The 14,541-nt window shown below is 40.7% G+C and overlaps 1 protein-coding gene across 2 annotated transcripts in view; it reads right to left on the bottom strand.

Annotated features, from left to right (window-relative positions):
- The window catches only part of MBOAT2 (membrane bound O-acyltransferase domain containing 2), a 102,906-nt gene extending 101,739 nt beyond the window's left edge, over positions 1-1,167 (bottom strand). For both annotated transcript variants that reach the window (XM_032682718.1, XM_032682719.1), the window contains exon 1: positions 1,043-1,167. In XM_032682718.1, coding sequence (XP_032538609.1) covers positions 1,043-1,114 — 72 coding nt within the window. In that variant the 5' untranslated portion in view covers positions 1,115-1,167. The remainder of the gene's footprint in view (positions 1-1,042) is intronic.
- Positions 1,168-14,541: the final 13,374 nt, after the last annotated feature.

Consider the following 14,541-nt stretch of genomic DNA (forward strand, 5'->3'; position numbering starts at 1 on the left):
AACAGCTAGGGGAGTAGGGCAGGAAAAAGAAAAAAAAGAATAAGTGTGTAGCTCAGTCACTTCCTAAATGCTTTCACTAGACATGCTCCTTCTTTTGTATTTTATTTCCAGTTACTTTTCTCACTTATTAGGTATATTTCATAAAACCAAACCATCAAAGTCTCTCTCTACAGAAGCACAGACCGTTTTCCTTGATGTGTTTCACTCACACATACATTAATGGGGGCTTTAAAAAAAAAAAAAAAAATGAAATTCCTAACATGGAATTTCTTGGTGCTGCAAAATTTATAGGAGAAGTTACTTCAGGTTACTTTTCTTATGTATTCCTAAACACATAAATATTGTGTAGATTTAGGAGGTCTAGACCACTTCCCCCATAAGCAAAAATTCTGGTCCAACTTCAGTGATTAAACTCTGCAAACCTCAGTTTCCCAATCTTATCTTGTGATCTTCTGATGCTTTGTGAAGACAACAGGAATAACAGCCTTCAGGAATTTTTATATCACTGGGACAATAGATACCACAGAAATGCTCTGCCTCCAAAGTACATACGGACGCCCAGTAGCATTGTGTGCGGCGCACATTTTTAACGCCGCGTGTAAAACCCCCTGGCAGGCGCATCCAGGCGCAGCGCGCTGCTTTGCATTGGCAATTATTACCCAACCTTCGCATCGCTGGAGCCGATACCGGCCCCGCTCCCAGCTGCGGAGGCACATCTGGCCGACGCGCGATGCCAACAAGTTGGGGCGCGGCAGGGCCGGGCGGGACGCGGGTGGGATGCGGTGGGATGCTGGACCGGGCGGGGCGGGCGCACCTGCCTGCGGAGAGCGGCCGCGCCCCGGCGCCCCCCGCCCGCGGAGGGGAACCGCGGCCGCCTCCCGCTGCGGGCGCTGCCCGCCCTGCCCCGACCCCACGGTCGGACGGACAGATGGACGGATGGAGGGGCCGCGGGGGGACGGCGCGGAGCGGGGGCGCGGTGCGGTCCCTCCCCGGCGAGCCCCCGGGAGCGGCGGCGGCGGGGCGGGCGCCTCCCCATCCTCACCTGGTCGACGGGCAGACGCACGGCGTTGCTGAGGGGCTGCAGCAGCGTGGAGCCCGTGGTGCTGGTGGCCATGGCGAGGCCGGGCAGCCGCTCCCCGCGCGGGCTCCCGCGGCGGTGGCGGCGGCAACAACGGCGGCGCGAGCGGCCCCAGCCCCGCACGGCGCCGTGACAACAAGGGGCGGGCGCGGCCCCGCCGCTGACTGACAGCGCCGCCGGCCAACCCGCGCGCGAACCCGTCGCCGACTGACAGGCGGGCTCGCCCAATCCCCGCCCCCCGCCGGGATGGGCGGGACCAGGCGGACCCGCCCGGCGGCCGCTCTGCGCTGAGGGCGGGCGGGGCTGCGCGCACCGCGCAGGTACCGCGCAGGGCTCTCGGCGGCCGCGCCCGGCCCGAAACTGCACCTGAGGGGTGTTAGCTTGGACATTAGGAGGAATTTCTACACAGAAAGAGGGATTACACGTTCGAAGGGGCTGCACAGGGGGTGGTGGAGTCACCACCCCTGGAGGTGTTTAAGAAAAGACTGGATGAGGCACTCGGTGCCATGGTTTAGCTGACGTGGTGGTGTTCGGTCATAGGTTGGACTTGATGATCTCAGGGGTCTTTTCCAACCTAGTTGATTCTGTGATTCTGATCTGTGCCCAGGTGTGCAGGACGAGCGCTGAGGGCGTGGGTGGTGATGGATGCAGGACCTAATGGGAAGCGGCACCTTCCTGAGCGGGGTGAGGAGGCAGGGACAGCCGGACAGAGACAGCGGGACAGGGAGTGCGGTGCCGGCGCGGTCAGTGCCCAGCAGTACAGGTGGCAGCTGTGGATGCGTCTGTCACAGAAGGTAACACAAAACCGTGTGGATGCAGATAAATGTTGAGATAACAAAGAGCCCAGCCGCTCATCCAGCTCCGAAACATGGCCACTTCGCTAGGACGAGCACACGGGCACTCAGCAGCTGCGTACACAGAGGTGTGCAATCGGATATGTCTGTCACGTATTGGCCTCATAAGCCACCAGCGTGCCTGTAACAAATGTGGATAGAGCCTTCCCAAATCTTCGTTCGCAAAGCCCAGCCATGACATGACACATGACACAGAGGTGGGTGAGTGGTGGATACACACAGGACACGAGGGTGGCCTGGAACCCTGAAGTAGTTGCAAAAAAAAAGGGTAAAAATATCCCTGTTCCTTCAACCACCCATTGAGTTAAGGAATTCTGCCTATGGCTGTAAGCCACAGTTTTTAGTTTATTAGTGGCCTGTTTCTTAAGTACAGAAACCTGACATAACATAAGCATGAGTACTTTTTCTGTGGATTCAGTCTAGCAGTGCCGTTTCCTTAAAAAAAGCAAGAAGTGACGCAGTATTGCCAAAAGTACTGAATTGGTACACAGGACAACTCTTCCACCTATCCAGTCAACACTACACAATGTGAAACAGTGAGGTCTTGAGTGAAGGCACCATGTTAGGGAAGTGCAGCGAACTCTGTCAGATGAGCTGGTGCAGTAGGCTACTTCTTAAATCATTCTGGTTTAGTGCCCTGCCTGCCTCTTTTAGATTAGAGCTTTCTCTAGACTTTTTCTTTCATATGAAAGAATTGAAATATTAGTTGTTCTAAAAGATGTGGTGAAGGAGGTTCTGAAGGAATATTCTGCTCTTATCCATAAAACTGCTCAAGAACCCTGTGTCTCTTGAGATAAAACTGCAGTTATTCCATGCACTTTATCAAACGTTTTTTATAATTATTGTGTGTTACACCTCTAAACCACACTGCAATCAGCAATTTTCCCTCAACACAAAAAGCATGACAGACTTGAAAGTGTGTGAAAGATGAAATGCCTTGACCAACATCATGTTAACAATCTAAATGTGTCTCAAGTAGTGGCTAGGTGTAGTGTTTTACATAACCTTGTAAGTTCATGTTTAATGCTAATTGGTAGTAGCAGAAAAGTGGAGGTAAGTGTAATTATCTGAAAACACACATTGTTTCTCTTTCTGAATTGCAGACCTCACTCTGTACTTATGTTTTAGCTTGTGGTAAGGTCTTTTGTCTGCATTTAAAGAGACTGGTTAATAGGTGCAAATAAGTGGTTTTAATTAGATTTCTTCACTGCATGACAGGCAATTACAACTGTGGTAGCATATGCAGCTTCAGAAGCAGTAGCATAATGTTCTTGTAATAAAGCAATGAGAGCTGCTTTCAGAAAGGAGAAAAAACCCCAAACTTTTCCCAATTAATTCTGAATTGGAAAAAAATATGTAAAATCATATAAAAACCTGAAAATTATATATACATGTGAATAACTTCATAGGAATGCAGTGCCTTAGGCTCAGTACAGTCTTCATTACACTATACATATGTATATAAGTGTATGAACATTAAGCTGTTTTTATCTAATTTTCTTTTATTAAGGAGACACATACCTTCACAAAGAAATCTTTAGGAATCTTAACCTAAACATTCTTGAGTGAAACCACAAAAAACCTGCTTTAGGAAAGGCTGATAGCTAATTCTGAATCAGTCTAGTCACAAGAAATTAGTTTGGTGCATCTGTATAAATCCATGGAGGTGCCATTACTGACACTTTGATGAAGTACTTGCACCAAATAATTGACCCACTGAATGAACTCCTTACTTTTGATTAACAAAATGCCTGAGAACAAGCTCACGATATCACAGCATAAATGTCAGTTGGGTTTAAAACACAGCCCTTTATTTTTCTGGTAATTTCTATTCTTTTGTCAGTGTATGTGTTCTTGCAATGCTCAGAAAATAACAAAAATGTACTTCCTTGCATGACTCCTAGAATCTTAGGGGTTTATATATGAAAGATACATCTGTACTGTATATCACAGTATCCATATAAATAGTTTGCAACTGTGGCATTAAGTTACATAATTATGTCTTTCACAAGTTTCCACCGGAGAAATGCCGTGTTTTGAGAAGATTTACCTGTGCTCTTATTTAGGAAGGTGTGTGTTGGGGAAGACGACACCACAGAAATATATCTTGAAAACAGTCACAAAATAATAGTCCCTTTGTAATGACGGGGGAGATTGGTTACATGGAAGAACAAAAGGGGTCCTGCCCCAGAGAGCTGAAAATCTGTGTTTGCAATTAAAAGTGAAGAGTACAAATGTTGGTCAAGAAGAAAGTAACAGGAAAATGAGCAATTTCTGCCAGAGAAAACAAGCTTGTCTTTGATGTCTGCTGTATAATGTATGGTAAGGGCTGTCCTGGGCACTGCAGTAAAACTAGGTCTTCTGCTTTTCCTTTTTTTTTTTTTTTTTAATTTGAAAGAAGATTTTATTACAGATGCTTTCAGAGAACTTCCTGCCTGTGTGAGAATATTGTGTTGAGTGTGGGAAGGTGAAGCATTGTCTGACAACAGGCACTGCTCTGCATCACATTGGCACAGTAACAGTGTAGTTAGTCCTGAAAGTTAAATGATGCTGTGAAAAAAGAAGGCTGGTGAGTGATACACAGAAGCTGATGTACCAAGAGTAGTGAGCCTATAAAATTTCACATGAATCAGGTAGTTTTCAATAAACGTTACTTACTTTCCTCCTGTTTTTCATGTAAGTGAAAAAGAAATGGTTCTTCCACAAGGAAGTTTTTTCCACCAAAAGCTGTCAGTTAAAATGCTGGAGAGCATGTAATCCCTGGAGAGTGGCTTGGCACACCATGAAAAACTTTTGATGTTCTACAATTAAGTTCTTATGATCCCGTACATGCTTATATTCTTGGGTACAAAAATAATCTCAAAGACATCTCTCAGACCTACCTCACATTCCTTAATCTGACAGAATGGTGTAACAAACACTAGAGGCTTCCTGTAAATTTTGTTTATTTGAATGACAATTTAAAATACTCAGGTGCTTACAATACCAGTCTTCCCATATAACATTTTACAATAAAATAACAAAAAGAGGAGCACTGTAGCAGAAGACAGGAAGGGATAAAGTTACTAGATGCACCATTGTGTACAATTCTTTTTCCTCTGTTTTTTTGATAGGGCCATTCTGGGAACACATTCACAGTCAGAAAATAAGAATGATTATTAAAACTTCTTTTAGCAAAATAAATGAAAAGGAAGATGGGTTTCAGTGTTAGCTATAGAGAGTCAACCACTTTTCCACAGTAAAGTCTTATTGGCTTTGTTTACCCTGAAATATCTGAGACTTCATTCCAAAGAGAAGAATATTTCTGCAAAATCTGATGCCAATCTAGTGTAAATACTTTTCATTTAAAAATCTACTGTTGAAATTTTTTGAATATTTTTGCCTCACCCTTCCTCCAAAGCAGTCTTTTGCCATCTCTTCAAATATTATTTACAGCACAGTAAACTTCGCATGCATCAGCTGTTTTCTGAACTAATATAATCTTTAATTAACCATTTCTGCTATTTTGATAATTTTGTGCTCAGTGTGATTCCTTTTAATATAAGTAGAATGATACTGTTGCTTGCCAGTTCAAGTAACATTTGTTTGTCTCTCTACTTATTAGGAAAAATATAAATACCTTTCTACAGTTTAGATACAAGATACACAAAATCTCCCTTTGGGTCTTTTAGCAGAACACTTTGGCTTCAGATTTTTTACTTGTTTTGGTCTTACAGATGCTGGTTTTAAGGTAGCAATCAGTTTCTATCATAAAACTGATTTGAATCAACTTTCCTCTAAGTGTTTACTTGGAAATTCTCTTATGGGAACATGCATCCATGTGTCTCAAAAACATAGAGTCACATTCAGATGAGACCGTATAGGTTTTTAATTATAACACAAAGTCTGTTAACAAAATCAGGCAGAGCTTCTAAAGAAAGTTGAGTGAAAGCTGACTAAAGCTTACTGTTCAGCTGTAAATATCAACTCTCAGGTGCAGATCTGAGAAATTGTAATTTTCTTGCTAAAGGAACTTCCTCCTTTCATGACAAGGACAAACCAACTGACTTCAACAAGAAGTTACTCTGATAAATGAGTGAGTTGCCTTTTCAAAGCAAATTCTACTAAAAAATTCTTTATGGAGAAACAGTACAAACTGACAGTGTACAGCGTTTCAAAGTGTAATAAGTAATGCCACATGCAGTTGGAGTATTGTTGTCACTCTGATGATTGAAAAGTTTAGAGAACAGAAGCTCTTTCTTCAGAGCTGAAATAAAAGCAATGAACTTCAAAGCTAAGTTATGAGCTTAAGAACAGTCATTTTGAGTTTAATTAGACACTGATTATAGACTGTGGGAGTGGCAGTGGATGGGAGAGGCTGGTGATACCCTTGCAAGGAACCTACTACTATGAAACAGTAGTAAAGAACTGAGAACTCTACGTTTTTATTGATTTAACTATAAAAAACCCAATCATACTCAGATTAAATATATATGAATAAAGGTACAGTGAATATATAATTTAGTTTTATTTTCTGTCATATGGTAACAACAGGGGTTAGAAATAACAACTTTTAAAAGTTTCTCAGGTTTCTGGGCTGTCTTTGTATCATGTCTCCTTGGCTGAAAGGGGAGACCTGACTTTCCTTGATATCAGATATAACAGGTTCTCAAACTGATCCTTGCCACTTAGAGAGTTCAGTTTCTATGCACCCTAGGTGAGTGCAACAAGATAGGACTAGGACTCTTCTTTATTTGGATTAATTGTTTTTAAAATAATAATATGCCTTATTCATCCCAGAGTTGCTTTAGTGTTGCTTTTAATGCCAAGATAAGTTTCCAGAGTAAAATGAGTTTATTCTAAGAGCAAGGGTTGAAATGTAGGAGGGGATGCAAATTAACAAAACAACAAAATTGCAATTTAAGCTTACCAAGTAAGTTTTCCTTTCAGTTGCTTCAAGTTCACAGTTAATTTAAAGGAGAGAAAGGATGAACTATGGAATTTTCTTTTTCTGTCCCTCTGGACTGGCTCAGTCTAAATAGCTTTCTCAGTCCATATGGTTGTTGCTACTTAGTTTGGGATAGTTCTCCCTGTTCTTATGCATTATCATGTTCAATCCTGATAGTATTTCTGTTCGGTAAGAAGTAGGAAATTTTCCCTGAGAGGTTCTGGTGTTAGTCTAGTGTGTTCATTTGAGTTTAAATTATCCTATTTTTGGAACATTATTTAAGTTTCTGTCATAAGACGTCTTCAGTGTTCATACATTTTATTAGTTTTATTGTCTGCTATTCATTTAAAATTCTTTATAAAAATTGCACATAACAGCACTAGAAAGGATGGGGTTGGACATGCAACACTTCATTCCCGCCTCTCTCATCGTTCCTATTATTTTCTCTACATACTCTTGGGACTACTGCTCTTAAAATTCCTCCCTTGCTACTTTTGACTCCAAGAGTATCAGTCAGCACAGCTTAAAGGAGCTCCTCTTTGTCAGCCAGTAGGTCATGATGGACTGTTTAGTGGCCAGAACTGGTGGTGTGTGGCAGAACCGGGTTGAGTGTGAACAGAAAGTAGGTACTTGGGATGTTCAACCTGTCAGCTGCATCCAGGAACATCCCAGTGCAATTGAACTTGTCATTTGATCAGAGCCTGAATGTTTCTGCAATTGTTTTAGGACTCTCCTGTATCATCAACGCCTTTCTCTTGCTTTGTGCGACAAGCAAGAAGCTGTTGCTGTCATGGGTGAGACTTCACTGTTCAGAGCAGCAGGACAGGCTGCTCAGCTCGGAGATAGAGACCCGAGAGGAAATGGACCAAGAGCCTCACACCATCAGACACTGAGCATAAAAATACTTCATTGAGGTTTAATTTTGTTCATTGTATCTTAGCTTGATGTTCTGTCCACTAAGTGTCCATCTGCAAGCATGTGAGTGTTCTCCAAATGCAAATAGTCATAATAATGTAGTCCTCCTAATAACATGCCCTAAACTTTAATAAATAATGTTCTGAGAACGGTAGTCAAAGTTACTTACTAGCGTTCAGGTTTCTGAGAGTTACTTTAAGTCATATGCAAGCTCAGATATGTGCCCCATTTATGTAAGTGGTGTTACTTGCATAAGTGAAGCCATTTGCATAAAGTTCAACCATTCAGTCAATCAGTACTGCCTCTAAAATTGCACTATGTGAACCTGAAACACTTTAGGATATAAATTTATCTTTCAGAAAACCTATCTGGGAAACTGAAGAAGCATTTTAGTAAATTGAATATACAACTGATATATATAAATTGACATATATATAAGTTCTTTTTTTTCCTCAACGGTTCAGATAAATCATTATCACATTAGATACATTTATTCCTGCTGTGCTTCATTCTTTTGACCCTCTATTCTATGTGTAAGAGCAGGATTTGGCTAGTATCCTCTCCATGATTTTTGAAATTGATATTTTTAATGATAGTAAATGTAGTGTTTCTAAACTGTACTGTAATTGTGGGGGTGGATATTTAGGGTAATGAAAGATTGAATGAAAAGTCAGTATTCCTTCTCTTGCTTCGAGTCAGTAGCACCTTCATCATTTCTATTAAGATTAGGATATATGTCTCCATATAACAAAATCTGTTCATAACATCAACTGTTATGGAAGTCAGAATAGTCCATTTCATGATGTTTCGTCCACAGATCCCTGTTGTAGAGTGGAAATCTATCTGGCATAACCACTTGTTTTGATCATCCTGCTCCTGGTTTTGACATTTTTATTGACAAATTATGATCACATTTACTTTTAATAAAGAATTGAGTAATAAAGATTTCATAGGACAGCTATGTCTCCTTGTCTAGACATTTTGTGAAAGAATGTAGAACAGACAACAAATTTAAAAGTACATAGCTATTCTGTGGAAATCACTACCAGAAAATAAAAGCCTTCTTAAAGGCATTTTAAAAATACCAGCAACAGTACTTTAAAATTGCAAAGGATATAAATCTTTAAGCCTCACACTTTTAGTTAAGCTAAGCAATCATTATCTGTTCTATGGAAGAAATTTACGTGTAGATTATTATATAATTGACCTCTCAAAGTTTTGCACTTTTCTGAAAGATGTTAAGGAGACAGAGAATGCTAAACCACTGATCCGATTCCCTAGTGCTGTAAAGTTGTTCCATCTCTTCCTAACTGTACTCGTTTCTACTAGAGAGTTATTGTGTCACAGTGAAGAAATACTAACTTCGGGATCTTGCCATTTATAACCCTGCAGGGGACACTTGAAGCTGACTGGAGCCCTGTTCCTGCAATGCTCCAGTCAAGTTAATACCATGAGCCATGTGATTGATGTTCTTAGGACTGCACTCCCTGCTGTTTTAAACAGGAAGCTCTTCCAGAGTTACTTTAGCTCAGCGAACAAGGCCACTTCCTTAACAGTACAATAACAGGAATTTGATCAGAAACTTCAAAATTCAGTTCTCGAAGGCATGAAAATGATTGCTTTCATTCTTGCATTATCTGCAGTATTTAGGTATAAAAGTTATGGATTTTATTTGGAAAAAAAAATGCTTTCCCCTTATTCTTTTCACAAAGAGGAATATGACTTTTTTATGATTGTTAAAATATTGTTCCAGTTTTGTGAGAGATTTATCATTCTTATTTCTTTCCCTAGTCTAGATTTATGTTGCAAATATCCTAATATGATTCTGCAGGGAAATGTCCTCAGCTACTTCTAACAGTTTTTCATCTTTTAATGTCCATGTATGGTTCACCACTAAGAACAGTAGTTTTAGACAGATATTGTATGAGTGCAGGTTGCTCAAGAGGCATCGCTCAGTCATTTGCCTGCATTGATTTGCTACTTCTAATTCAGATACAAGAAATATTACAACTAAATTAAACTGAATTATTTATACTGCAAAACTAAATAATTTGCCTCGGTTTTTACTGGTAAGATTTGCTTTCAGGGATCCTAGGCCATGGAGATCAGTGGAAAAGTCTGGAGCTCTGTAGTCAACCTCAGTGGAGGAGGATTGAGTTAGGAAACATTTAAACAAATAGAGCATACACAAGTCTGTAGGATTTGGTGGGATTCAACCATGTATGCAGTGCTGCTCTCAATTGTATCTGTAAGGTTGTGAAAATCAGAGGAGGTTCCTGGGGACTGTAAGAAAGCAAATATCCCACCTGTATTCCAGAAAGGCAAGAAGGAGAATCCTCATGGAAATTATTTTCAAATCTATCATGGATCGGATGAATAGGAGTCAACACGTATATAAATGGAGGACACCTCACCTGGCCGATGTGACGTCCTTCTGCGATGAAACAACTGGCGTTGCAGATGGGAGGAGAGTGGGGCACGTTGTTTGTTTTGGCTTTACCAAGGCTTTCAATGTTGTGTCCTGTAACATCCACACGGGGAAACTAATGAAGTGCAGACTAGATAAATGAACAGTCAGGTGGATTGAAAACTGAATGAATGTCTGGGCTCAAAGGGCTGGGCTGGGCACAAAGTGCTGCTGGAGGCCGGTCACTCATGCAGTACCATGGGCGTACTGTTTATTCTCCTCATTAAGGACCTCGATGATGAGGATAGAGTGTACTCACAGCAAGTTTCCAGACAATCCAAGGTTGAGAGGAGTGGCTGAGATCAGATGGATGTGTTGACGTTCAGAGAGACACTGACAGGCTGAAGAAATGGGTTGACTCTTGTTCATGAACCTCATAAAATTTAACAAAGGGAAATGCCAAGTCCTGCAACACATGAGGATTAACCCCATGCACTAGTACACATTGAAGCCTGGGAAGCAGCTTTGCAGAAAAGGACCCAGGGCTTTTGGTGGACAAAATGTTGACCATGAACCAGCAATGTGCAATTGCAGAAAAGGCAGCCAACAACATCCAGGCGTTGTCAGTAGGTCAAGAGAAGGGATTCTTCCTCTCTAGTGAGAGATGAGACCACACCTTTAGACCTGTTCTGAGCCCTCCAGCACAACATACAGTGGAGAAAGTTCAGTGAAGGGTCACAAAGATAATTAAGAGAATGGAGGATGTGTCATACAAGGAGAGACTGAGAGAGCTGGACTTGTTTAATCTGGAGGAAAGAAGACTCGGTAGATCTTATCAATGTGTGTAAATACCAGAAGCAATTAAGGTAGTAAAAGACCATGGAAACAGCATCTTTTCAGTGCTGCCCAGGAAAATCAAGTGGCAATGGGCACAAACCGAAAGACAAGAAATTTCACTTAAATATAAGAAATAATTTCTTTACAGTGACATTGGTCAGACACTGAAACAGGTGTCCCAGAAGGGTTGTGGAGTCTTCAGCCTTGGAGACCCTTGAAATCCAACTGGATAAGGTCCTGCACAACCTGCTGTAGTTGACTGATTTTTGAGCAGGGTAGGGCCTGATCTAGACATTCTGATAAGATCCCTTCATGATTCAACTATTACTCTTCTGTGACTCTATCAAATTAGAGTAGTGAGAAAAGTTTGAGATAAATTCCATCATCTACAAATGGAACATAAGAGCATAAGGAGCCAAGTAAAACCTCAAGATACATTGTTGCCTGGGAGTTTCTATTCAAGAATACAGGATTTGTACATATCAGGAGTGCAATACATATAAACCAACAAATGCTTGTAGAACAGACTTAGACAGTTCCTTTTGGCACTCTATACTCTACACTAATTTGCTGACAGACTTCCTCCAGATTGGGATTTCCAGTTGTGGAGAGACCTTTGAATGGAAAAGTAATTTAAAATCCTTCTCAATTTCTGTTGAAATCTGTTAATTCAAGGAGCCTGCTGGGAAACCCTATTATCCACCATGGTCAGACTTCTATTTTTAATGTGTGTTTGAAGAACTCTGTTCAGCTGCCAAATCCAAGAAATTGCAAATTGTGGCTTTTATGTATATGTGCAACAATGTCACTAAGTAAAAGGGAAATAGCATAAAGATACTTCTCTCCGCCATTTTACTGAATCTTTTTTTAGTAACCCACATGTAGTTTCTGGATTTTGGAATTGTCTTGGCTGATGGTATGTTTTGGACAGTGCTAGGCATGGTGCTCAAGTAAACCACTCCTTTTCCAGCAGTTTATTCTTAGCTGTGGTTATATCTACTCTGGATTAAGCTCTCTTCCCTTTTTTCCTTTTTTTTTTTTTTTTCTAGGTGTCCTTTATTTCCTCTCCCATCTCCTTGATGGCATGTCACATACCTGGAGATGCAGGTTCAGGCTCTCTCTTCGGTGAGAGATTTTACAGTCATTCTTCAACCATTCAGACATTTCTCTTGAATCTGCATTGTTAGCTGTTTAGGCCTTAGCAAAGATTCAACAACTTTCTTTTCTTTCATGATAGGCTCCAATAGTCTGGTTTTGGCCAATATGAAATTAGTTCTGTCCAGAACAACTGCAAAGGCTTTTCCTCTTCTTTTCAGTAACAGATGGATGCATGTTTGGCAAAGAAGAGAAAGACTGGACATACATTTCTCAGCCATCTGCTTCCTTGACGATCTCTTTCTTAAAACTGTGTTATGGAAGAGGAGTAGCAGGGTCTCCAGCATGATGTTTCTACGTAAATAAATAAAAAGGCATGATTCCTGCTCAAAAATTTTACAGTAAAAAAAGAAATGCCATGAAAATCAGTTAAACAATTCAGGCTTCACAGAGGTATGTATGCTGAACAGGGATAAAGCTGCATTGCATAACATAGAAAATATTAATTAATTCAATCTTTGTAATATATATCTCATGTATACAATTCCACCCATAGAGCCTAAAAAAAAGGGCAAAATTTCATGTATAAAATTTTGCAGCACTATAGAAGAATATGAATGTGGTGTGGTTTATTCCTAACACAAAAAAGCCTATTGACAGATGTGCTTGTGTTGAAGGCACTGAAAAGTCTATGCTGCTTAATTGCATCATTCTCTCCCTTGCTCATGTAGATACTTGGGATTGTTCTTCAAACTGGAAAGTGCAAACCTTTTTTTTTTTTTTTTTTAATCCCACTCTACTTTTTGAAACTTATGTGAGGTCATAATAGCCATGTGCATACTGTGCTGCTTGGAACTTTTGGCTGTATTTTCCTGGGAGGAGCATTCCTGGTTTCCTACAGGACCTAATAAAACAACTTTTTCCCTTTGGGAAAGTGATCTGTGCTTTTTATTAGCCTGAAGCTAGAGGCTGTTTTAATCCTCCAAACTCTGCACTTTACTGAGTTAGACTCTGACTTTCCTGCTTACTGCTGTAAATTTAAAAAAAAAAAAAAATCAAAAAAACAACAACAAACAAAGAAAACCCAACAAAATAAAACAACAAAAACAAAGCAGCAACAAAAACATGGATCTTCTTTATGTCTGCAAGTTGTGTTTTCTTTTTGGAGAACAATGCGCAGACTTATTGCACATAGGCATTACAGCACCAAGGAGGACATAAAGCAGTAAGGAAGAAAGCAGTGCAGATATCGAAGATCGACACCTTGTGGGCTTTTCAGAGCAGCCTAACCTGCCTCAAATCTGTAGTCTCTCAGTCAAGAAATGGTAGAGATTGGCTACCCTGGACTGGTGTTTCAAAGTCAACTGTTAGACTCAATAGCTAAATCATGTCATCATGAACATATCTGAAATATTACCTAGTTTTTAGAATGTTCTAGTTATAGGATACAAACATCCTCTTGATTGTGCTGCTTGAAAGAACCAAGTTAGCCTCAAACAGTAGTATTGCCTTGTCCTGCAGGAGTAGGACACTTGGGGTACATGCACAAGCACCCATTTGGATGAAGGCTCTGCTTCAACATATTCTGAAACAAGTGCTCATCTCCTTGCACAGCCAAAACCTACTGCCACACATACAGTTCTCTGTCACGGTTTAGAGGGAACTGAGTGTGTCATCTGACATGGCAAACTGACACAATATGGGATGTGCAGAACACTTTGTTCTTAGTTGTTCAAAGGTAACAGAGTTCCACAGTCATAAAGCAGTCACCCAAGCAATGTTGACCTAAGCCAAGAGTACTAGCGAAATTAATGTTGAATCTATTTAATTCCCTGTTGTTTATGGATACCGTAATAAGTAGTTGCCTGCAACTACAGGCAGTAGTTAAGTTGCAAAATACCTTGCAATATATTGTCCTCATTTCTTGCAGGCTGTGTGGTCTATGTTTGCTTAAGCTTCTAGTGTCTGTGGCTGTTCTTCTGCCCGGGGTAATTTGTCACAGATTAATTTTTTGATTTCTTTAGGCAAACATTTAATTATTGTGGGGAAAAGTATGACATATTTAAACAAAGAACCATGTGAAATTCACAAAATGTACAAGGAAATGTTTAAGGACCCCCATCAGATTGCTAAGAAAAAGTAAATGTACTTTAAAACTGGTCATGTATGAAAACAAGCCAAAATTCAACTTCTGAAATGTTAGGACTGGAGCATGAGTTGTAAATTTCTTCTTCATTTGAGGGTTTTCTTTTCCTATAGATCTCCTCTTCATTTGGAATGGACTAATGAGGCCACTTTGTAAGCTCACACAAACATCTCATAAAATGCTTATCTTTGGTTTCTTTGTCCTCTGAGAAGCAACAGACCAAAGATTCAGAGGAGTTTGTGATGCCTGCCTCTGAACCTGGAGGGAAACTTGCTAGATGAG

Source organism: Chiroxiphia lanceolata, chromosome 3 (genome assembly GCF_009829145.1).
Source record: "Chiroxiphia lanceolata isolate bChiLan1 chromosome 3, bChiLan1.pri, whole genome shotgun sequence".
Classification (NCBI taxonomy): Eukaryota; Metazoa; Chordata; class Aves; order Passeriformes; family Pipridae; genus Chiroxiphia; species Chiroxiphia lanceolata.